This window comes from Symphalangus syndactylus, chromosome 24, assembly GCF_028878055.3.
Source record: "Symphalangus syndactylus isolate Jambi chromosome 24, NHGRI_mSymSyn1-v2.1_pri, whole genome shotgun sequence".
Lineage (NCBI taxonomy): Eukaryota > Metazoa > Chordata > Mammalia > Primates > Hylobatidae > Symphalangus > Symphalangus syndactylus.
The window spans coordinates 41,669,252-41,693,565 of record NC_072446.2 but is presented as its reverse complement, the minus strand read 5'-3'; the positions used below and the strand labels follow the sequence as shown (position 1 = coordinate 41,693,565).

Here is a 24,314-nt window from a genome sequence, read left to right as displayed (position 1 = left end):
CTACCTGCCAACCCTAGATGCCCGCTGAGAGGTCAAAAGGGAGCAGGAGTGGCAAGACTTCCCCTCCCGCCCCTAAGCCCATCCTTCTCTGCAGATTTGACACACTGCACACTCCACCTGTCCTGGCTGACGGTGACCCAAGAGCATCCTTGCCCCTGAGGCTGGGCATGGGGTCCACGTCTGGTAGAAAGGTCCCAGCACTCAGTCACGGCCTCATTCTACCACAGATGGACTGACAAGTCAACTTTCTGATGCATTCCCAGAGACCTCAGGATCCCGCCTGTGTGTAGAGTCCTAGCCCAGGACATTCACTTCCTCTCAAGGACATCACACTCATCCCTTCCTGGAAAACCATTTTAATTATAATAGCTTACACAGGCTGCAGAGAGGGAGACACAGAGCCGGACCTGACGGGCTGTGCTTTCAAAGCTGCGCAGTCTCCTTCCAGGCGCTGAACAGGTTAGCAAGAGTTCTAAGAGGCCCCAGGCCTCCAACCACAAAGGCAGAGAAGTTAGCCCCAGAAAGCTGACACGGGAAGGCGGGGAGGCTGAGAGTGCTTGGTGTTTGACAGATGAGGGTTGTGGTGGGAGGAGTATGGAGTCACACAGAGGCTCCACTCAGCAAGGCCTCTGGCCAGGGGCTATGTTTAAGGCTGGGGTCAGGCAGAGGTGGGAGCTGCAGGGGAGAGAAGTCTGGCCGGCAAGCCCCAAGGGAAGGACAAAGGCACTGGGGCAGATGTGACTGTGGACAACAGCAGTGCAGGCAGGGCCCCTACAACGCTACAGCAAGCAAGGCCATCCACGAAGCTCAGGGACTTGGCCTCTGCACAAAAGCATCTCCCAGCCAGAAGTTGGGGCCACAGCCCCAAGCCCAGCCCTGCCCCATAACAGAATGTGGATGTGGGGCTGGGTCAGCATGTGGCCCCACCATCTTTAGCTCAGTGGCAGTTCTGACAGCTTGGGTGGCAAGGAATCCCATTTACCCTGCAGCGGCAACCCCCGCTGGTGTCTCCTGGGCCCTAGAGGATGGGAGGAAGGAAGAGAATGTCAGCGCAGTGCAGAGAGACTGCCCCCACAGCCGAGCACTCTCCCACCCCGGGCCTTTGCCTCTGCAGGTCCTCCTGCAAGAATGGCCTTGTTGGCCTCAGCTACCTGATGGAGAGTCACTGAGGCCTTTTCTGGGCTCCCACAGCACTCAGTCTACCCACGCCTAGATCCAGGAACAGGCCAGGGAGAGGATCTGACCACTCTGCATATTCTAGACATGTCAGCATGCAAGAGGGCAGTTTCCTCTGCCTCCACCTGTCTGAAAGTCTACCTGAATGTAACAACAGGCTCCCAATTCCAGAGCACACCCCTAATAATGACAGCTACCATCTGCAAGAGTGCTCACCAAGTGACAGGCTCTGTAAGCACTTCTCTTGCAATTTTTCCACTTGATTCTGACAACAAGCCTGAGATAAGCCCAGCTATCATCTCCATTTCACAGAGGAAATGGGGCTGACAGAGGTGAGTGGCAGCCTAATCACACAGTCAGTATGTGCCAGAGCCAGGGGCCAATCCACCTCCGACTCCAGATCGAACCTTTACTTGCTGTCCTCTAGGGCAGGAGTGGGCAAACCTTTTCTGCAAAGGGCCAGTCATTTTGGGCTGGGCAGCCATACGGCCTCTGCCTCTGTAGTGTAAAAGCAACCACAGACAACATGTGAATGAATGAGCACAGCTGTGCTCCAAAGCACTTTACCTACGGACACTGAAATGTGGATTTCATGTTATTTTCACGTCACAAAATAGTCATCTTTTGGTATTTTTTCAACCATTTAAAGATGTAAAGAACATTCTTGCGGCACGGTAGCTCACACCTGTAATCCCAGCACTTTGGCAGGCCGAGGCAGGTGGATCACCTGCGGTCAGGAATTTGAGACCAGTCTGACCAACGTGGAGAAACCCCGTCTCTACTAAAAATACAAAATTAGCTGGGTGTGGTGGCGCATGCCTGTAATCCCAGCTACTTGGGAGGCTGAGGCAGGAGAATTGCTTGAACCCGGAAGGCGGAGGTTGCGGTGAGCTGAGATTGCGCTATTGCACCCCAGCCTGGGCAACAAGAGCGAAACTCCGTTTCAAAAAACAAAAAATTCTTACCTCCGGAGCTGTACAAATTCAGGTGCTAGATTGGATATGGCCCATGGGCTGTAGTTTTCCAAGCCCTCCTCTAAGGCAAACCCCACAAGGGCACCCTCTCCACACTACCACGAGCAAAGACTCACCCCAGGGCCCCAGCGTGGGCCCTTGGTGACCCAGCAGATCTCGGTGTGGCAGACGGTGCAGCGGATCCAGTCGCAGCCGTCCTTCTTCTGCACCACGATCTGGCACTGGGGGCAGCGCATGGCCTCGCCCTGCTGCAGCATCACCTGGAATGGGGCAGGCGCTGGCCTTGGGGCGGGGCTGGGGCAGTCACCCAGTCTGGCCCCTCCCCATGGTAGGGAGAAGGTGGTGACGCTCTAGAGCTGTGGAGTCTCTCCTGTGCGACTCTGCCAGGCCAGGCTCCATCCAGCAACCCCCTCTTCATTCCTGTGGTCTCCACCCTCCACCCAGACGCTCTTCCTGACATGACCACTTGGCCTAAGTCCCACCTCTGGATGGGAGTGACAGCCAGAAGGGAGGTCAGAGCCTCCAGGGATGTGTCAGCACAGCCAGCCCTTGCTGAGAAGCCCCTAGCCCCGACCCGGATCCCAGAATTTTTTTTTTCTTTTTTCCTGAGACGGAGTCTCACTCTGTTGCCCAGGCTGGAGTGTGTGGCGCAATCTCGGTTCACTGCAAGCTCTGCCTCCTGGGTCCATGCCATTCTCCTGCCTCAGCCTCCCGAATAGCTGGGACTATAGGCACCCACCACCACGCCCAGCTAATTTTTTGTATTTTTTTTAGTAGAGACAGGGTTTCACCGTGTTAGCCAGGATGTTCTCGATCTCTTGACCTCGTGATCCGCCCGCCTCGGCCTCCCAAAGTGCTGGGATTATAGGCGTGAGCCACCGTGCCCAGCCTGGATCCCAGAACTTAAAATCCCTAGGCCTCGGCCCTGTCCCAGCCTCACCTTCAGCATCTCTGTCGTCTGCCGGGCAGCCACATCGTTCTGAGCCCGCAGGGCCAGGTCCTCCTGATACTCCTTGCAGTTCATCTGCTCGTGGATGGCCTGTAGCGGTTGAGGGGCTCAAGGTGAGAAGGTTCCTCAGGGGGTTAAGAAGCTGGGATAGGTGAGGCGCAGGGCAGGAGTCCACAAAGGCACTTAATGCCTCTAGGTGTAGTCACTGGGAGGACCTCACTTTGTAATGCATAAGCCATTTTACAGAAGAGGACACTGGTGCCAGGGAGGTGAAGTCAAGGTCACCACATATGCTAACAGCAAAATATACCTCAGCCTCCTGAGTAGCAGGGACCACTGACACGTGCTGCCACACCCAGCTTATTTAAGTTCTGATGGGCACAGAAATCCCTTATACCCCTAGGGTGAGACCCTGCATACCTGCCAAGGGCCTTCCCGCGGTTACAGGCCCAGTGACCCCAGACTGAGCTTGCTCAGGCTGAGTCTGAGACCAGGCTCCAGACCTGTTTACCGGCTCCTCGCCTTCAACTTTTGAGATGAAGGGGCAGGGACAGGCCTAGGGGAAGGATCAGGTAGGGCTGTCTGGGTTTGGGGTCAGCACTCAGTTCAGGACAGGGGTGGAGACGTGGTATAGGGCCAGGGTCAGGGCTTAGTCTGTGACAGGTTCAGTCAGAAGCCAGGGTCAGAGCTCGGTTCAGGGTCTGGGCTGAATATGGGACCACCTTAAGTGACAAGTGCAGGGTCAGGTTTGGTCAGAGGCCAAGTCTATGGACTTGGATGGCATCGGGGCTCAATGTGAGACTGGGATTCAGTCTGTGACTGGGGTCAGACTGGTCCAGGGTCAGGGCCCCATTGTGAATCACAGCTGCCTAGGTTTGAGGCTCCATCTGGAGCTGAGGCTGGGACTCCGTCTGTGGGGCCAGGGCTCGGTTCAGGCTCAAGCCACACTCTCCCACTGACATGCAGCTCTAAGTCATGACTAGCAGGCCAGTGTCACAGCTCCCTTCCCAGGAGAACAAGCACTGCAGTGTGGTGAGCTCCAGGTAAGATGACAGTGACTAGGCAGGATGAGTCCCTGGCCCCACCTTGCAGAGCAAGCAGTTGACGTGGAAACACACAGGGCAGGTGAACTCATTGACATCATCCTCAAAGAAGCACCATCCCTTGCAATCTGGGGTCTTGCAATGGTAGCTGAAGGCACTGCGGTTTTCAGCAATGGAGATGCCCAGGTCTAGAAATCGCTGGTAATCCTCAGGGGTCAGGAGCTGCCAACACACCATGTCCTTGCTGCTCAGGATTCAGAACACCTGACATATGACCCTTGACCACCAAATACCCTCCAGAAAGCCCCCAGCCCATAAACTCCAACCCAGACCCAGGCTCTTTTCTTCATGTAATCCTCACAGTGTTGAAAAACTCCCTTCAAAGAGTGGATTTTAGGCCAGGTGTGATGGCTTACACCTGTAATTCCAGCACTTTGGGAGGTCAATCAAGGCAGGAGGATTCCTTGAGGCCAAGAGTTTCAGACCAGCCTGGGAAATACAGTGAGACCTCATCTCTACCAAAAAATTAACAACAACAACAACAAAATAACCAGGTGTGGTGCTCACACCTGTAGTCCCAGCTACTTGGGAGGCTGGGTTGTGAGGATCGCTTGAGCCCAGAAGGTCAAGGCTGCAGTGAGCCATGACTGATGCACTGCACTCCAACCTGGGTGACAGAATGAAATCCTAGCTAAAAAAAAAAAAAAAAAAAAAAGAAGGAAAAGAAAAGTAAAAAAAAAAAGGAAAAGAAAAGTAAAAAGAAAGTGGGGGGAATTTCTAAAAGTTTTGGAGGTGGATGGCGGTGATGGTTGCACAACAGTGTGAATGTACTTAATGCCACTGAACTGTACACTTAAAAACTGGTTAAAATGGTAAATGTTATGTCTGTTTTCTCACAATAAAGAAAAGAACATAAATAATAAGCAATGTTGGGAAAGACATGATTAAATTAGTATCCTATAAAGAAAACGTGGTACATATATACAATGGAGTACTATTCGGCCGCAAAAAAAGAAAGCAATCCTGTCATGTACAGCAACATGGAGGAACTGGAGGTCATTGTGTTAAATGAAATAAGCCAGGCACAGACAAACAAACATTACGTGTTCTCACTTATTTGCAGGTGCTAAAAATCAAAACAACTGAACTAACAAGGACAGACAGTAAAAGGATGGTTACCAGAGGCTGCAAAGGGTAGTGGGGCATGGCAGGGGAGTGGGGATGGTAAATTGGTACAAAAAAATAGAATAAGACCTAGTATTTGATAGCACAACAGACTATGGTCAATAATTTAATTGTACATTTTATAATAACTAAGACAGTATAACTGGATTGTCTGTAACACAAAGGATAAATGCTTGAGGGGATGGATTCTCCATTCTCCATGATGTGATTATTACGCATTGCATGCCTGTATCAAAGTATTTCATGTACCCCAGAAATATATACACCAACTATGTACCCGCAAAAATAAAAAATAAAAATTAAACCAACTAGTATGCTAGTACACAGCACTGAGAAAGCAATGTGGCAATAACATTTCAACCATCCCAAACTTTTCTGACCCTCTGGTACCCATCCCACTTCTTTAACTTTATCCCAAGAAAATAATACATAAGATGCACCAGCCAGGAACGGTGGCTCACGCCTGTAATCTGAACACTCTGGGACACCAAGGTGGGCAGATCACAAGGTCAGCAGTTCAAGACTAGTCTGGCCAACATAGTGAAACCCCATCTCTACTAAAAATGCAACAATTAGCTGGGCATGGTGGCGTCTGCCTGTAGTCCCAGCTACTTGGGAGGCTGAGGCAGGAGAATTGTTTGAACCTGGGAGGTGGAGGTTGCAGTAAGCCGAGATTGCACCACTGTACTCCAGCTTGGGCAATAGAGTGAGACTTTGTCTCAAAAAAAAAAAAAAAAAAAAAAAAAAAAAAAAAAAAAAAATACACCATGCAAAACATTCCTTGAAGGAGTATTACAAACTGAGAAACTAGAACTAAGAGGTATAAACAGTATATGTGCTATTGAGATTTGTCATAATCTTTAGAAAAATTCTATAGCAAAATAACAAAAGCTAAAGCTATTGTATCCATGCTGGTTACAATGAGGCAGAAATCATGCCTATGTTATATGTAACAGTGGCTGGTGGTTACGAGAGTTACTTTGTTAAAATTTACCTGACTGCATACTTACAATGAGTACATTTTATTGTGTGCAAAGTATACTTAAGTAAGTTGACTTAAAAAATCATATCTGGCTGGGCACAGTGGCTCACGCCTGTAATCCTAGCACTTTGGGAGGCCGAGGTGGGTGGATCACCTGAGGCCAGGAGTTCAAGACCAGCCTGGCCAACATGGTGAAAACTCATCTCTACTAAAAATATAAAAATTAGTTGGGCATGGTGGTGTGTGCCTGTAATCCCAGCTACTCGGGAGGCTGAGGCAGGAGAACTGCTTGAACCCGGGAGACAGGTTGCAGTGGGTTGAGATCGCGCCATTGCACTCCAGCCTGGGTGACAGAGGGAGACTTCATCTCAAAAAAGAAAAAAAAAAAAAATTGCTCAGAGATACTGAAGGAAATAGGATAAAATGCAATTGGAGGATTTCCTGGGTTTGTGGGTGATTTTCTCTCTGATTTCTGCTCTGGTTCTATGTGGTGAGGCATTATTTTTCTGTTTTTGTAAAAACAACCTCCACTACATTACTTGGCCCCTTCTCTCTGTCACACTGACCATTTTCTGAGACTCACGTCAACTCCAGTGGGGCTCCAGGGAAGTTCATGATCCCTTTGGCATGAACCCTGGCCCCAGCATAATGCCCCTTGGCTGGGGTGGACTGCACAGGGAAACCTCTAAGCAAATGGCTATGCGTGCTGGGGACATAAGGAATGACTGGTCATGAGGTCTCTCCAGGCCAGAGCAAGGGAGCCTCAGCAACCACCCAGAGACAACAGAGAAAAATGGGGCTGCTCTTGATATCAGAGCTGTGAACTCCCAAAGTTCTACCCCTTTTGCCTCCCCCTTTTCCCCTGGGGCAGAACCTCTTGGGCTCCATAAACACTTGGTGAAGTTGGGAGCATTCTCAGAAACAGGGGCATAGGAGAGAGGCAGGGGGGACGGAAATAAAGAGATCTAGTGTATGTGTTTTGTGGGGGTCTCCCATTTGGGCCTCAGCTGCCATGTTTTGGCCTGGGAAGCCACAGTGCCCAAGTCTGGGAAGATCATTTCCCAGCAGTTTGAAAACCATGAATCAAGCCCAACTGTCTACTTTTCAGATGAGGAAATGGAGGCCCACAGAAGGGAAACAACTTGCTCAAGATCACCAGCAGTCAGGCAGAGAACCTGCTCATGAATTCACGAAGAGCACCTGCGGCAAGCACACACATACGCAGACACACATAACGCTGTGACAGACTGGCGGAGTGGTGACTCCAATTTGTTTCTCTCTCCCCAATTCCACACTTTTGGGTGGTCCCTTCCCAATGGACTCTGTGCTTGAGCATGGGACTTGCTTTGGCCAATAGGACAGTGTCAAGTGAGAAATGAGCAGACTTAGAAAGTACTCATGCAGGCCGGGCGTGGTGGCTCACGCTTGTAATCCCAGCACTTTGGGAGGCCGAGGCGGGCAGATCACGAGGTCAGGAGATCGAGACCACGGTGAAATCCCGTCTCTACTAAAAATACAAAAAATTAGCCGGGCGCGGTGGCGGGCGCCTGTAGTCCCGGCTACTTGGAGAGGCTGAGGCAGGAGAATGGCGTGAACCCGGGAGGCGGAGCTTGCAGTGAGCCGAGATCGCGCCACTGCACTCCAGCCTGGGCAACAGAGCGAGACTCCGTCTCAAAAAAAAAAAAAAAAGAAAGTACTCATGCACTGGGGCTCCCCATGGCTGCTCTTGGAACCCCGAGACCACCATGACATGAGAAGGCCCAGGCAGCCTGCTGGTGGGTGAGACACTGAAGTGGAAGGAGGCCCCAGCCATCCCAGTCATCACAGATGAGACCATTATAAACCAGGCCACCACGGCTGACCCACCAGCTAGGCCCAGGTGAAATCAGCGAGGCTCTGCCCAGACCAGAAGAACCATCCGGATAAGTCCAACCCAAATTATAGTCATCCCTCAGTATCCAGAGAGAATTGGTTCCAAGATCCCTGCAGATACCCAAATCCATGGAAGCTCAAACGCTTATATAAAATGGTGCAGTATTTGCATACAACCTACCAACATCCTCCCATACACTTTAAATCATCTGTAGATTATTTATTTATAATACCTAATATAACATAAATGTTATACAAATAGTTTATGCTGTATTGTTTTTTAAATTTGTTTTTTATTGTAATTTTTTTTGTTTTTTTTTAAGAATATGTTCTATCCACTGTTGCTGAATTCTCCATTGTGGTACCCACAGATAGAGAGGGCCAACTCTCCTAACTTGCAGATTTATGAGCTAAATAAACGACTGTTGTTTTGAGCCTGCAGTGATTTGTTACACAGTAAGCGCTAACAACAACAAAGGCTGACTATGTGACAAGCACTACTCTAAATATATTTTCTGAGACAGAGTTTCGCCCTGGTTGCCCAGGCTGGAGTGCAATGGTGCAATCTCAGTTCACCACAACCTGTGCCTCCCAGGTTCAAGCGATTCCCCTGCCTTAGCCTCCCGAGTAGCTGGGATTACAGGCATGCACCACCACACCCAGCTAATTTTCTATTTTTAGTAGAGACAGGGTTTCTCCATGTTAGTCAGGCTGGTCTTGAATTCCTGACCTCAGGTGATCCACCCGCCTTGGCCTCCCAAAGCGGTGGGATTACAGGAATAAGCCACTGTGCCTGGATGTACTACTCTAAATTCTATACACATATCCTCTACTGTAATCTTTGCAATCCTGGAAATAGAAGCTGTAACTCTGACTCTAACAGAGATGAGATAGAGGCATACAGAGGTTAAATATCTGACTTGTGGTCACACACCCAGGCCACCAGACTCCAGAGTTCCCTGACTAATTTTTTTTTCTTTTTTTGAGGAAAGGTCTCACTCTGTTGCCCAGGCTGGAGTGCAGTGGCACAATCACAGCTCACTGCAACCTTGATTTCCTAGGCTCAAGCAATCCTCCCACCTCAGCCCACTCATCCCAGACCCCGCCCAAGTAGCTAGGACTACAGGCGCATGCCCCCGCGCGCCTGGCTATTTTTTGAATATTTTTTGCCATGTTGCCCAAGCTGGTCTGGAACTCATGTGTTCAAGCAATCTGCCCACCTCGCCCTCCCAAAGTGCTGGGGTTACAGGTGTCAGCTGCCACGCCCAGCAGAGTCCCTGACTCTTAACAACTCTGCTGTCCTTCCTTCATAGATGTGGTTTCTTGACTAGCTACTCCCCTCAATTCTTTTTCTGCTTGGGGTCTCAGCACCCCACATGGACAAAGCTCTTAAAAAATGTCTGGGGGCGCTGAGGATGAATGATCACTTAAGCCCAGGAGTTTGAGACCAGCTTGGACAACATAGTTGAGACCCCATCTCCAAAAAAAAAAAAAAAAGAAAAGAAAAGAAAAGAAAGATGTCTGCTGCCTGCTCAGGCCCCAGTTCCTTAGGACTTGGGGTATGTCTCCCACCCCGAGGCCTTACCGCCTTGATCTCTCTCTCCAGCAGCTTGCCCGAGCACGAGTAGGTGTTGTCAATGAAGGGGCAGGAGACCTCCGCCTCCTGGCTGTTGCGGATGGTGCCCTGCAGGCACTCCCTAGGGGAGGGGAGGGGAGAAGAGTTAGGATCATAGAAACCCCCTCCACTGCGGACTCCACCCCTCACATGGCAAGGCCTGACCCCAGGGGCCTCAGTCAGTCACCCCAGGTGGACTTCTCCTCAATATCCCCTTCCTTCCCATCCCTCTCACCAACCCATCACCAAGGCCTCCACCCTGTCTCCATACTGCCGCTCTGATTCTCTGGTCCAGACCCCACATCCCCCACCTGGGTGACTCCAGGAGCCTTCTCGCTGGGCTCCCTGCATCCATCTGGCCCCTAAAGTCTATCTCAGAACAGCAGCCATGTCTCCCCAGTGACCCCCATCCCACCCAGAACAAATCCCAACTCCTTACCGCTGCTCACGGACCCAACACCTCTCTATCTTGCTGACTCCCCCCTTCATCCCTCTGCTCCAGCCACCAAGAGACCTCCTCAGTCTCCTCCAACAGGCGAGGCCCACACCTACAGCAGGCCTTCCGGTCCCTGCTCTGGGGCTACCTCCTTGGAAGCTTCCAGACCACCCTCTCCGGGAAGGACTCCTGTTGTCTCTTAATGTACTGTATGTAGCATTTGACACAATTCACAAGGACATCAACCAGTGATTATCCGATTCACATCAGCCTCTCTGCTGGAATGTAAGCTCCAGGAGGCAGGCACGGAGCCTGTCACCCAGGGGCTGCTCCCCAAGGGTCCGCTGTGGTGAGTGGGTCTGTGTTCCCCACATCCAGGGGTGGAAGGGCAATGACAGGAGACTCAGAAACTGGCAGATGCCCACAGCGAGGCTGAGAGCAGCGTGGCTGCAGGAGCCTGGGCGGTGAAAGGTAGAGGGGAAGGGAGGCTCTGGAGTCTCCACCCATGCCTGCGTACACGTCTAGGCTGCTTCTCTTATGAGCCATGTGGCCTTGGGTAAGCTGCTGGGCCTCTCTGTATCTCAGGTTCCTCATCTGCAAAATGGGGAGACGGAGCCTACCTCGTAGGTTTTCGCGGGCGTCCAATGAGGTATCAGAGCACAGGGCCCCACCCACGTCCAGCCCTGCGTAATTGGCGGCTTTGATAAAGCTGCATTGCCGGGGGTGGGATTGGGGGCCGCACCTGCAGAAGGTGTGCAGACACTCACGCAGCACCACGGCCTCGCCGGGCGCCAGCACCGAGTAGCACACGGGGCACTCGGCGGGCTCGGTGTTCAGCACCAGGCTCCTCTGGTCCAGCTGGACGTGCTGCAGGTAGTTCCCCTCCTGCTGCTGCTGCTTCCGCTGGGCACACGGGGCGGGGCCACGGGGCGGGTCAGGGCCTCGGGGTAGGGTCAGACCACGATGGGGGAAGGGCCAGGGGGCGTGGTCAGGACTGGGTCAGACCAGCAAGAGGCAAAGCTGGGAGCCAGTCGGGATCGGGGATAGGGGATCGGGGATCGGGGATGGGGGTGGGGGTGGGGGTGGGCAGGAGAAGGCAGGTTGGGAGGGGCGGGGCTGGGAGCGAGGCCAGGCGGAGGTGGGGAAGCCAAGGGAGGGGAGGCCGGCCAGGTAGCCAGGGAAGGCGCCAAGAGAGGGAGCAATGGCAGCAGGGTAAGGAAGGGGGCTGGGGTCTGAGTGGTGAGTCAGGTAGCGGGGCAGGGCCCGGGCTAGGGCTGGTGAAGTGACAAAGCCGGGGAACAGGAGTGGGGTGGCCAGGGGCAGCACTGGGTCCAAGGGGAATGCAGGTGGGGCCAGGGGTGAGATCAGAATAGGGAGCACTCGGGGGTCAATGTCTGTGTCATTAGTGCGTGCGTCACGATGGGGGCGGGGGAGGGCTAAGAAAGGCGCAGGACCGGGGTCGGGGGTCATCTCCCTAGGGATCAGTGAGGGGCCAGGCTCTCAGGAAGTCAGGGGTGGGCCAAGCCCGAGAGGGAAGAGGTCAGGAGTAGGAGAGTCCAGGGTGAGGTCACGGCGAGGTGGAGCAAGATTAGGTCACAGACAGGTGGGGGTGAGGTCCGAGCTGAGGTGTGGTCATGGCTAGGGTGCTGGGGTCATAGCCAGCCATACTTGTGTGGTGTGTCAAAGCTGGGGATGGAGCCACAGCCCACGTGGGAGTGGGGCATGTGAACCTGGATGTGCGCCACAGCCAGGGAGCGGGTCTCAGCCACAGGGTGACCTTTGAGAGAGGGCAGGTCACAGCCAGGTGCAGGGTCACTGTCAGCAGCATGGTTGGGAAGGGCAAGGCAGTAACGGAGAGGAGCGGCAATGCGCAGGTGTCTCCCTTCCTGGCCTACACCTCCCCCGTGCGGTCTGCAGGTGTCTGTCCAGGGACTTCCGCGCCCACCTGCTGGTACTGACGCAGCGCCTCCTCCTCGCCCGCCAGGCGCGCTCGCTCCTCCTCGTCGGGCTGGTATGAGGCGGGGACCTGGTAGGCCTCGGGGCGCGCCCGGCAGCACATCTCACAGCCAGGCCGCGTGGGCTTGTTGATGAAGGTGCACCCGGGGCACTGCCAGCCCACCTGGGAGCAGAGGGTGCTGTGAGCCGGACTGGGCAGGGTGGGGCAAGGGAGGGGCACAGAAGAGGATACTGAGGCCAAGGACAGCTTACCGGTGGGGGCTCAGGCACTGCATCTGGCTGCCCCCGTCCGGGTTCCCGGGGGACCCCGGGATTTGGGGGGCCTGGCTCCAGAGGGCCCCGCGGCTGCAGCGTGAGGTCCTTGAAGCCCAGATCTGTGGAGGAGGGTTAAAGGGTGGTGGTTCCACGCGGCCCACTTGGTCCACACCCATGGGGGTGGGTCTCCCTGAGCCAGCCAGGCAGACCCTCCCCCTATCCTCTCCCTCCTCCCTGGGGGTATCTCCAGCTTCCATCTGGCCAAGTGGGCATCCTGGCTCCCCCAGGGTCAGGGTCCCTATTCCACTGACAAATGCTTCTATGTCCTCTGAGCTTCAAAATCCAGCATAACACCTGCCCTTCTGTGCCTCCTGAAGGATGCACCAAGAGGGACCCAAGAGCACCGCTGAGGCGGTCCTGCCAAAATGGCGACTCGATCCATTCCGGAGGAAACATCAGCCCCCAAACCCCGCCAGAAAAAAGAAACTGGCCTGGACTCTTTGAAAGGGACTGAGACATGACAGCGGAATGCCAAGTCTTTTGCTATAAATGACAGTAGTGGGACAACTGGTAAAATCTGAGGTAAGATCTGTAGACTGGATACCAGTACTGTATCAGCGTTAGTTTCCTGAGTTGGATTGTTATACCTAGTAATGTAAGAAAATGACCTTTCTTTTCAAGGAAATGCACACTGAATTATTTAGGGGAAAGAGATATCATGTCTGCAACTTACTCTCAAAATGGTTCAGAAAATAAAATAATTTTATATAGAAAGAGAATGATAAAAGAAAGCAAATGTGGTAAAACCCACATGAAAGGTACACGGGAATTCTTTATATACTACTTTGTAAAATTTGGCAACGTTTCTGTAGGTCTGAAACATTTCAGAAGTTAAAAATTAAGAATAAACACTAGTTATCATCACCATCATACCCAATTTATGATTTTAGTAAACTGGGCAGCAGATAGGAGCAACCTTGCCCAAGGTCACACAGCTGGGAATGCCAGAGCCTGGATGGAGTCTGCCCCTCCCCATGCCAGCTGTTCTCATGATGGGTCCCTGAAATGCTCCCTCCCATGTGTCTCAGGTCCTCTCTTCGCCACTTGGATAGGGTCCTCTGGGTGAGTCCCTGACTAAAAACCCAGGGGCTCTGCCCCTGCTTGCCGTATGCCCTCAAGTGAGTCCAGGGCCCCTGCTGGGTCCTGCGGTGCTTGGGGCAGAGCCTCACCTTCCAGCATCCGCAGCTGCCGCTCCCGTTGCAGCTCCTGAGGGTTGAGGGAGGTGTTGCGGGCTGACAGCAGATAGAGGTAGGCACTGTCCCCATTCTGCCGCACCCCATGGGAGTGCAGGGTCTCCTGGTCTCGTGCCAGCCGCTGCCCAATCACCCACTGCTGCAAGACTGGTGGGAAGCCATAGTCCAGAAAAACCTGGTGGGGGCAAAGAGAGGGAGAGTGGGAAGGGAGGGCCAAAGGAGGGAGAGGAAGCAGGAGTGAAAGGGAGAGCCTCCACCCCAGTGTCGCACTCAGCCTCCTCACTCACCATGTCCTTGAGGGACGCCACTGTCATATCAGGGCGCACTGTGAGCCAGATGGTGACGGTGTGCATCTGAGCATCCTCCACGCTCACCCACAGCCTGCAGAGAACAGCAGGGGCTCAGCATGGGCTCTGGCCAGGGGTCCAGCCTCAGCCACCGGCTACAGACATGTACCTATTTGCACACAGGTGCATGGCCATGCACACACACACACACACACACACACACACACACACACACCCCAGTCTGGGGTAGGCCCCACCCATGCTTCTTCCTTTATTAAAACCCACCAGTTAGGCCCCTCCAATGGCTCCACGCTACTCTTAGAATCAACTCATGGCAGCACACGAGGGCCTCCATGATCTGACGCCTCCCTGACCTCTCCAACCTCTTCTATCTTCTCTCCCCTGCTCCTTAGTCAAACCACCAAAAGTTGTTGTTAACTATGTGCTAAGACTATTTAATGCACTTAATGTGTATTAACTCATTTAATCCTCTCAACGAACCCATCAGACAGGTACTGCTGTATCCCTGTTTTATAGATAAAAATGTGAGGCACAGATAGGTTACAGTGACTCTGCCAAACTAAGCAACTAATAGCTGTTGGAGGCAGGATTCATTTGTATGTACTGATTTAATTTTAAGGCATAGGCTCTCTTTCTGTGGCCCAGGCTGGAGGGCAGTAGTGCTACCTTGGCTCACTGCAGTGTCAACCTCCTGGGCTCAAAGGATCTTCCCATCTCAGCCTCCCAAGTAGCTGGGACCACAGGCTCATGCCACCATGCCTGGCTAATTTTTTAAGTTTTTGTAGAGACAGGGTCTCACTATGTTGCCAAAGCTGGTCTTGAACTCTTGGCCTCAAGTGATCCTCCTGCCTTGGCCTCCCGAAGTGGGATTACAGGAGTAAGCCACTGTGTTCAGCCAGAGGCAGGATTTAAATCCACATGGTATTATTCCAGAGAAAGTGGTTTTAACTTTCTTGAGGATCCTCCAACATGTTTAGAAAACCAAAAGCATGAAAAGATGAAAAAACAGAACCAACCCCAAAGGAAACACAGATCATTTAGGGTATGGAACAATAAGCAACAGTAAAGTCTAACTAGTACCTTCAGAGAGATTTGGGAAAACATTGCATTCAGAAAGCAAGACAAGGCATGAAGCAACCAAAAAATGAGGAAGAGTTCCTGCACATTAAAAGTGACTGCTGAATCCCAGCACTTTGGGAGGCCAAGGTGGGTGGATCACGAGGTCAGGAGATCAAGACCATCCTGGCTAACACGGTGAAACCCCGTCTCTACTAAAAATACAAAAAAAAATTAGCCAGGCGCGGTGGCGGGCACCTGTAGTCCCAGCTACTCAGGAGATTGAGGCAGGAGAATGGTGTGAACCTGGGATGCGGAGCGTGCAGTGAGCCAAGATCGCGCCACTGCACTCTAGCCTGAGCAACAGAGTGAAACTCTGTCTCAAGAAAAAAAAAAAAAGTGACTGCTGACTAACTGAACCTTTATCGGTAACTACCAGTTACAGGAAAAACGGGAAATAGTAAATGACACCATGATAGTCTGGGTATTTGTCCCTGCCCAAATCTTATCTTGAACTGTAATCCTCAGTGTTGAAGGTGAGGCCTGGTGGGAGGTGTTTGGGTCATAGGGGCAGCTCCCTCACAGCCTGGTGCCGCTCTCACCGTAGTGACTTCTCGCCATACTGAGTCTTCGTGAGATCTGGCTGTTGTAAAGTGTGGCACCTCCCCCCCAACTCTCTCTCTTGCTCCCTCTCTCACCATGTGAAGTGCCTGCTCCCGCTTCAGTAAAAGCTCACTGAAGCCTCCCCAGAAGCCAAGCAAATGTCAGGACCATGCTTCCTATACCACCTGCAGAACTGAGTCAATTAAACCTCTTTTCTTTATAAATTATCCAGTCTCAGATATTTCTTTATAGCAATGCTAGAGTGGCCTAATACATACCATGAAGAGGCAATGGATAGATCCAGAATATGGGGAAAATTCTAGAGGTCAAAAGACCAGGTTTCTTTAAAAAAAAAAAACACTAGTGGCATAAAAATAGAGGAGAATAAAAGGGACTTAAGACATATTAAGAAATGCTATGTGTAGATCTTGTTTGGCTCCTGATTTGAAGAAACGAATTGTAAAAAGCACTAATGAAATAGGAAAATTTGAATATAAACAGGGCATTAGCGGATTTTAAGGAATTCTTATTCCTTTTCTAAGGTGTGATAGTAGTATTGAGGGGTTTTGTTTGTTTTTGTTTTTTTTGAGACAGGGTCTCACTTGTCACCCAGGATGGAGTGTGGTGGCATGATCTTGGCTCACTGCAGCTTCAATCTTCTGGACTGAGGTGATCCTCCCACCTCAGCCTCCTGGGTAGCTGGGACTAGAGGGGCACACCACCATGCCCAGCTAATGTTTTGTAGAGACAAGGTTTCACTATGTTGCCCAGGATGGTTTTGAACTCATGGGTTCAAGCAGTCCACCTGCCTCAGCCTCCCAAAGTGCTAGGATTACAAGCATCATCCACCATGCCTGGCCAAGTCCTAATTTTTTGAAGACACATACTAAAGTATTTAAGGATAAAATAATATCTTTAAAGGATAAAATAATTTGTTTAAAAGCAGTCCAGAAAATGCTCTCAAAATTCTTCGGGTAAACAATTTGAATACTCAGTCAACTATCAATGAATTGAGAGAGCAAAATATAGAAATTTTTAAACATGCAAAGACTCTAAAAGTTTACCACATTTTCCACATGAAAAGTTCTTGAAGAACAAAAATAGATGAGTCTGATACAGGAGAATAGAAGAAAAGTAAAAAATGAAAAGGACTGGATCTTAACCCCAAAATGTTCTTCCAGCAATAAGGGTTTTGAAACATAAAAGTGCATATGGTTTCAACTACACTAGTTATTCTATAGTGAATAATATTTCCATAATCAAAATACTATAAATCCTTTGTAGTCGTGTTACACTTTTAGAATCAGCCTAGAGGCAAAGCAAAAAGGCCTTAATTATGTTAGAAAACAAAATTTTTTAAAGCTATAATCTTTTTTTTTTTTTTTTTTTTTGAGACGGAGTCTCGCTCTGTCGTCCAGGCTGGAGTGCAGTGGAGCGATCTAGGCTCACTGCAAGCTCCGCCTGCCGGGTTCACACCATTCTCCTGCCTCAGCCTCCTGAGTAGCTGGGATTACAGGCGCCCGCCACCAGGCCCAGCTAATTTTTTTTGTATTTTTAGTAGAGACGGGGTTTCACTGTGTTAGCCAGTATGGTCTCGATCTCCTGACCTCGTGATCCACCCGCCTCAGCCTCCCAAAGTGCTAGGATTATAGGCGTGAGCCACCGCGCCCGGCTAAAGCTATAATCTTAACACTATCAACAAAAAAATACAGCTGGAGCTCTTTCATCCAATGTCACATCAGGATCGCTGGTGAACAGCAGAGAATCACAAAAACAGCTGCAGACAAAGCTTAAACACTTAATGTTAACTTACATACTGTAAATGCATATTCACTGGCCAGTCTCTAGATGTACAGCCAATGGCTTTTCTCTCTCTCTTTGAGACAGGGTTTCACCTTGTCACTCAGGCATGATCATGGCTCACTGCAACCTCAACTACCTGGGGTCTAAGAATCCTCTGGTCTCAGCCTATCAAGTAGCTGGGACTACAGGTGTGTGCCACCCAGCCTGGCTAATTTTTTTATTTCTTGCAGAGACAAGGTCTCACTATGTTGCCCAGGCTGGTCTTAAACTCGAGTTCAAGCCATTCTCCTGCCTGAGCCTCCCAAAGTGCTGAACCACCATGCCCAGCGTGAGTTTATACCTGCTAACTGGAGTTTCTCATGGATTTTTCTTTTTTTTTTTTGTATGAACCACATCCATAATCATGATCTATAATTTCTAGTAGCAGCTTCTTTAAAGTGAGCAAGAACTTAGACACACTCCTGAAGCATCAGAGCACAGAGCCCTTCTGGATTTTTACTGTATTTCCTTACTACTGTCTCACCCAAAAGTGTTAATCTTTTTTTTTTTTTTTTTTTTTTTTTGGTGATTTGTCTCCTGTCTTTTTAAAGTAATCAGCTTATTTTCACAGAAACAACTCTTTCAGTGCTCATGTTTTATTAATTAATGTAATAGCTAAGTAAACTATGTTATTACCAATAACACATACAACAGGTATCATTTGCTAGGAAGCATCAGGTCCATCGATGAGAACCCAACAGCAGGTCTGAGAGATGCCAGTTGCCCAGAGCCTCCCAAAACTCAGGTTCTGATCCAGCAAGTCTGAGGTGGGACCTGAGATTCCCCCCATGTTGTGTGTGGTCCACAGGCCACACTTTAGTAGCAAGATGGTGGCTGACATTGTACATTTTACAAAGGAAACGCCAGTGCCAGTTAGTTAATTCAGGGGATCAAGTGGAAGTCAACTGGGAAAGTATCCACAATGATACTTCAACAAAAAAAGTCAGGAAAAGGAAAGGTGGAAGATGAGTATATTAACTTCCTCATTTTTCATAGCAAGGAATACACAGGTACTGTCTCAAGCAATCATTTCAAGAAGTAGATATCTCAATATTTTGTTTAAAATCAAGTGGCCAATGATCTACAGATTCAATGAAATCCCTACCAAAATCCCAGTTGTTGTCGTTGTTTGCAGAAACAGACAAGCTGATCGTAAAATGTATATGGAAATTCAAGAGACTTGCAATAACCAAAACAATATTGAAAAAGAACAAAAGTTGGAGAACTTGTATTTCCTGATTTCAAATACTATGAAGCTATAGTAATCAGTGTGGTACTGGCGTAAGGGCAGATATATATTATAGTTCAATGGTATAGAAATGAGAGTCCAGAAATAAGCGCTCATATTTATGGTCAATTAATTTCCAAAAAGGGTTAAGATGATTAAACAGAGGAAAACAGCCTTTTTAACAAATAGTGCCGGCACAACTCAATATCCACATGCAAAAGAATGAAGTTGGACCCTTACCTCACATCTTATATAAAAATTAAATCAAAATGGACCAAAGACCTAAATGTAAGAGCTAAAACCATAAAATCTTTAGGAGAAAATATAGAAGTAAATCTTCATGACCTTGGATGAGGCAATGATTTCTTAGATATGACACCAAAAGGACAAACAACAAAATAAAACATAGACTAACTGGACATCATCAAAATTTAAAACTTTTGTGCTTCAAAGGATACCATCAACAAAGTGAGAAGACAATCCACAGAATGAGAGAAAATTTTTGCAAATCATGTAGCTGATAAAGCACTTCTTTTTTTTTTTTTTTTTTTTTTTTTGAGACGGAGTCTTGCTGTGTCACCCAGGCTGGAGTGCAGTGGCGCGATCTCGGCTCACTGCAAGCTCCGCCTCCCGGGTTCAGGCCATTCTCCTGCCTCAGCCTCCCGAGGAGCTGGGACTACAGGCGCCCGCCAACACGCCCGGCTAATTTTTTGTATTTTTAGTAGAGACAGGGTTTCACCGTGTTAGCCAGGATGGTCTCGATCTCCTGACCTCGTGATCCGCCCGCCTCGGCCTCCCAAAGTGCTGGGATTACAGGCTTGAGCCACCGCGCCCGGCCGATAAAGCACTTCTATCTAAAATGAATAAAGTACTCCTACAACTCAGTAATAAAAAGATAAACCCAGCTGGGTGCAGTGGCTCATGCCTGTAATCCCAGCACTTTGGGAGGCCAAGGTGGGTGGATCACCTGAGGTCAGGAGTTCAAGACTAGCCTCGCCAACATGGTAAGACCCGTCTCTACTAAAAATACTAAAATTAGCCAGTGTAGTGGTGGGCACCTGTAATCCAGCTACTCAGGAGGCTGGGGCAGGAGAATCACTTGAACCTGGGAGGCAGAGGTTGCAGTGAGCCAAGACTGCACCATTGCACTCCTGCTTGGGTGACAGAGCGAGACTCTATCTCAAAAAAAAAAAAAAAAAAAGATAAACCCAATTTCAAAATGGGCAAAAGATCTGAATAGGCAAACCTCCAAAGAAAATATGCAAATGGCAAAAAAGCGCATGAAAACATGCTTAACATCATTTGTCATCAAATGGTTAGGAAATCGCAAATCAAAACCACAATGAGATACCTCTTCAAACTTACTAGGATGGCTATAATCAAAAAGACAAACAACAACAAGTGTTAGAGAGGATGTGGAGAAACTAGAACCCTCATACATGCTGGTGGGAATGTAAAATGGTGCAGCCACTTTGGAAAACTGTCTGGCATTTCTTCAAAAGCTTAAACATAGAGTTACCGTATGACCCAGCAATTCCACTGCTAGTGTGTACCCAAGAGAAATGAAAACATGTCCACACAAAAAGTTGGACACAAATGTTCACGGCAGCATTGTTCATAATAGCCAAAAAATAGAAACACCCAAATGTCCATCAACTGATTTAATGAGTAAAGATAATGAGGTATGTCCATACAATAGATTATTATTTGGCAATAAAAAGGAATAAAGTTCTGGTTGGGCATGGTGGCTCACACCTGTAATCTCAGCACTTTGAGAGGCTGAGGTGGGAAGACTGCTTAAGCCATAAGTTCAAGACCAGCCCAGGCAACAAAGCAAGACCTTTTAAAAAATTAGCTAGGTGTGGCTGGGCGCGGTGGCTCACGCCTGTTAATCCCAGCACATTGGGAGGCAGAGGTGGGCAGATCACGAGGTCAGGAGATGGAGACCATCCTGGCTAACACAGTGAAACCCCATCTCTACTAAAAATACAAAAAATTAGCCGGGCGTGGTGGTGGGCGCCTGTAGTCCCAGCTACTCGGGAGGCTGAGGCAGGAGAATGGCGTGAACCTGGGAGGCGGAGCTTTCAGTAAGCCGAGATCGCACCACTGCACTCCAGCCTGGAGGACAGAGTGAGACTCTGTCTCAAAGAAAAAAAAAAAAATTAGCCGGGTGTGGTGGTACATGCCAGTAGTCCCAGGTACCTGGGAGGCCAAGGCAGGAGGACTGCTTGAATCCCGGAAGTTGAGGCTGTAGTGAGCGATGATGGCACCACTGCACTTCAACCTGGACAAGAGACGCCATGTCAAAAAAAAAAGGGGGGAATGAAGTTGTTAGACATGCTACAACATGGATGAATCTAGAAAACATGATCCTAAGTGAAAGACGCCAGACACAAAAGGCCACATGTTGCATGATTCAACTTATATGAAATTTCCAGAAGGTAAATCCCTAGAGATAAAAAGTAGATTAGTGGTTGCCTAAGGTTGGGGAGTTAGGAAAAAGGTAGAGAGATGGGGACTGGCTGCTGAGTACCAGGTTTCTTTACAGGATGATGAAAATGTTCTAAAATTGATTGTGGCAATGGTTGCACAACCTTGAATATGCTAAAAGCCATTGAACTGTATACTTTAAATGGTTGAACTGTAACGATAAATAAATGAATAAAACTGTTTTAAGAAAAACCAAATGGGACCCACCAAGAGAACCGAAAATCAGAAACCATAAAACTGTTGCCTTACTATCCAGTAATGAAAAAGCACTCAAAAAAGAACCATAGACACTAATGTTTATTGAGTGCATAACACACGCCAGGCATTGTGCAAAGTGTTTCAGCATTGAGTTTAAGTCTCCTGGAGCACAGACTGACAGTATCAATTCTCTTCCCTTCCCTTACCAACGGAACCCCTGAATTCTAGCTGAATATCTTGGCTATACAGTCTCCCCTCAAGCTCAACTGTAGCTGTGGGAATCAGTTCTGGTCCACAGGAATTAATGGAAGAAGTGTGTACAACTTTTGAGCTATGCTCTTTAGAGGAGTGTAGAGGGGTGTCTTTCTTCCCTTCCTCCTGTGATGTGATGGCTGGATGGAGCTGGAATGGCCATTTTGTACCATGAGGAATCTGGGAATGAATGGCAGAATAGTGAGAGAAGCAATATGAGCCTCTGAGGACTGTGGGGAGCAGAACCTCCCTATCTGGACTCCCTGCCATCAAATTTGTTTACGTCACTGTTCCATTTTCTTCTGTTGTATAAGGCCTAACATCCTAATACAGTACACCTCCTAACAACCCTATGAGATAGCTACTGTTACGGTCTGATTTTTAAAATGAGGACACACTGAGAGGTGAAGTGACCTGCTCTATATTTCACAGTTGATTAATGACATAACTAGGGTTAGAAGTCAAGCCTCCTGAAGCCAGAACATGCCATTAGGAAGAACTGTTCTACAGGCAAGAATGTCCTGTCCTGCTGTCCCTTGGGTTCAGGCCAGCCATGCACTCCTCACCTGATGTCCTGCGTTGAGGAGACCTCAGGCTTCAGTTGCACACTCAGGGGCACCCGTTGCTCTGCCAGCCAGATGGCACACTTCCTTGCCACCTGTTCATCCCCGCCCGCCACTGCTCGGGTGAGGCTCAGGGCCATTTCCTCTGCTGAAAGCCAGCACAGCAGGAGCCAGTTAGCACAGGGTTTATTTTCCGGAGCTGGGCGTAATGGGGTAGGAAAGGAGGCGATCTGCTCAGGGCCATTTCCTCTGCTGAAAGCCAGCACAGCAGGAGCCAGTTAGCACAGGGTTTATTTTCAGGAGCTGGGCGTAATGGGGTAGGAAAGGAGGCGATCCTTTGTGTGTGCTGCTTTCTCTGTCTTCCTGGTGAACTCCTACATATCCTTCAGCACCCAGACTAAAAGTCCCTTTCTCTGGGAGGGGTTCTCTGATATTCCCCACTCCTCCTCACACTAGGCTCATTTGGTTCTGTTTGTCCTTCATATTCCCAGGGTCCCTCATATTTCTATTCATTTATCCAACGAGCAGTTATTGAGGTCCTACTGTGTGCCATCCACTGTCCTAGGCACTGGAATCCCACAGAGATTTATAAACAGGGCCCCTCTCCTTATGGATCTCCCTGCCCAGTGGGGAGACAATGAACAAGTTTAACAAGAAAAAAAAAAGTCAGATTGCGATCCTTGCTAGCAGGGAAATAAACAGGTTAAGGAGACCAGGGGAGGCCTCTGGGAGGGGGTAACACTGAAGCTGAGACCTGATGGAGGAGAAGCTGCACGTGTCAAGCTCCAGTGGGGAAGAGTGGTCCAGGTGGAAAGAAGAGTAAGGGCCTTGGCCAAAAAATGGTTGGATGAGAACCGAAGGAAGCCAGTGGGGCTCCAGTAGAGTGAGCATGGCGGGGTGACTGAGGAGAGATGTCCTGTGGGCCACCCAGGGGTTCTGGGTTTTGTTTGGAGAACACAGAGGAGCATGGGAGGGTTTCCAGCAAGGCAGTGACTGACTTCCGTTCTACAACCCTAGGTGCAGGGGGCAAGAGAAGAGGCAAGTACCCCTGCTTCTCAGGTCAACTGACGTCTGTCTCCCACCAGCCCAGGAGGTCTCCAAGTTCAATGCCCTGTGTCCTCTGCAAGTCCCCTATCCCCATCTCAGCAAAGAGCCAGCCCAAGGAGTTCTCAGGGCCCCAAGATGGCTCTGGAAGCCAGCAGGTACCAAAGGAGGAAACTGATGGGGAGGAGGGTAGAGGGAGGGCAGGCTAAACCCCCTCTCCAAGGCCCTTCTGGGCAGGCAAGGCTGGGTCCTGCGGGGCCCACTTCCCACCGGAAGTTCCCCAGCCACCTCCAGCCTGTGCCCACCTTTCTTGGTCTTCTCGTCCATCTGGCGTGGCTGCGCCCATCCCCCTAGGGGGGGGCCGTGCCTCCTGGGAAATGCTACCTCCGGGTCGCCTGGGAGAGGCGGCAGACCAGGAGCAACTCAGCCAGGCCGTGTGGCCTCCGGCGCGGCCCAAGCCCTGTCTGTGCCTCGCTGTCCCCGCGGCAGTCGGGAAGCATCACACTGCCCGGTGACTAGGCCGGGATCCTGCGTGGGGCGGTGAGAGGGCAGAGAGCGCCGAGACAAGTCCGCACTGGGCGCAAGAGGAAACGGGACTAGCCGAGGTGGGGAGAAGCGGGGAAAGGACGCCCGGACACCGCCCAGCCGGGGCGTTCCAGGTCCCGGAGGACCCCCACTTGCGGGAGCGCCCCTGGCGTCCCGGGTTTCAACGCAAAGCCCTCTCTCCTCCCGGGAGGCCCCAGCTCTAAGCAAGGGGAGCGGCTTCGGCGGAAGAGAAAGTGAAAGTGGCGGCCCCGGAAGTGGGGCGGGACTGGGAGGGGGCCGGAAAAATTGTCGCCTCATCCGGTACCTCCACTGCCCGGCCACCCGGCGGCGGCGGACGCCGAGTGCGGGGTCCCAGCGGTCCGGGCGCTCCTGTTTGGGGCGACCCCACCCCGTCTCCGGGGCTGATCGCGGACCCCCGGAACCCCGCCCGGCTCACCCTGAGGGCCGCACCGCAGAGCCGCAGGAAGGAGCTGGGCCGAGAGGCGGGG

The 24,314-nt window shown here is 50.4% G+C and overlaps 1 protein-coding gene across 9 annotated transcripts; it reads right to left on the bottom strand.

Annotated features, from left to right (window-relative positions):
- Window positions 1–340: 340 nt before the first annotated feature.
- RBCK1 (RANBP2-type and C3HC4-type zinc finger containing 1) lies at window positions 341–24,314 on the bottom strand. 9 transcript variants are annotated; one of them, XM_063633759.1, is made up of 13 exons: window positions 23,586–24,295; window positions 22,240–22,488; window positions 13,984–14,077; window positions 13,673–13,871; window positions 12,441–12,562; window positions 12,178–12,351; window positions 10,975–11,135; window positions 9,767–9,878; window positions 4,185–4,364; window positions 3,091–3,189; window positions 2,267–2,410; window positions 1,584–1,674; window positions 995–1,018 (listed from the first exon to the last, which is right to left on the bottom strand). In XM_063633759.1, the coding sequence occupies exons 1-12, from the start codon at window positions 23,624–23,626 to the stop codon at window positions 1,600–1,602; spliced, it is 1,650 nt and encodes a 549-aa protein (XP_063489829.1). In that variant the 5' UTR covers window positions 23,627–24,295; the 3' UTR covers window positions 995–1,018; window positions 1,584–1,599. The 9 variants fall into 9 exon arrangements, with proteins under 9 accessions (XP_055122414.2, XP_063489827.1, XP_063489828.1 ...); XM_055266439.2 differs by lacking the exon at window positions 1,584–1,674 and having other exon boundaries at window positions 341–1,018; window positions 22,240–22,384; window positions 23,586–24,314; XM_063633757.1 differs by lacking the exon at window positions 1,584–1,674 and having other exon boundaries at window positions 341–1,018; window positions 23,586–24,291.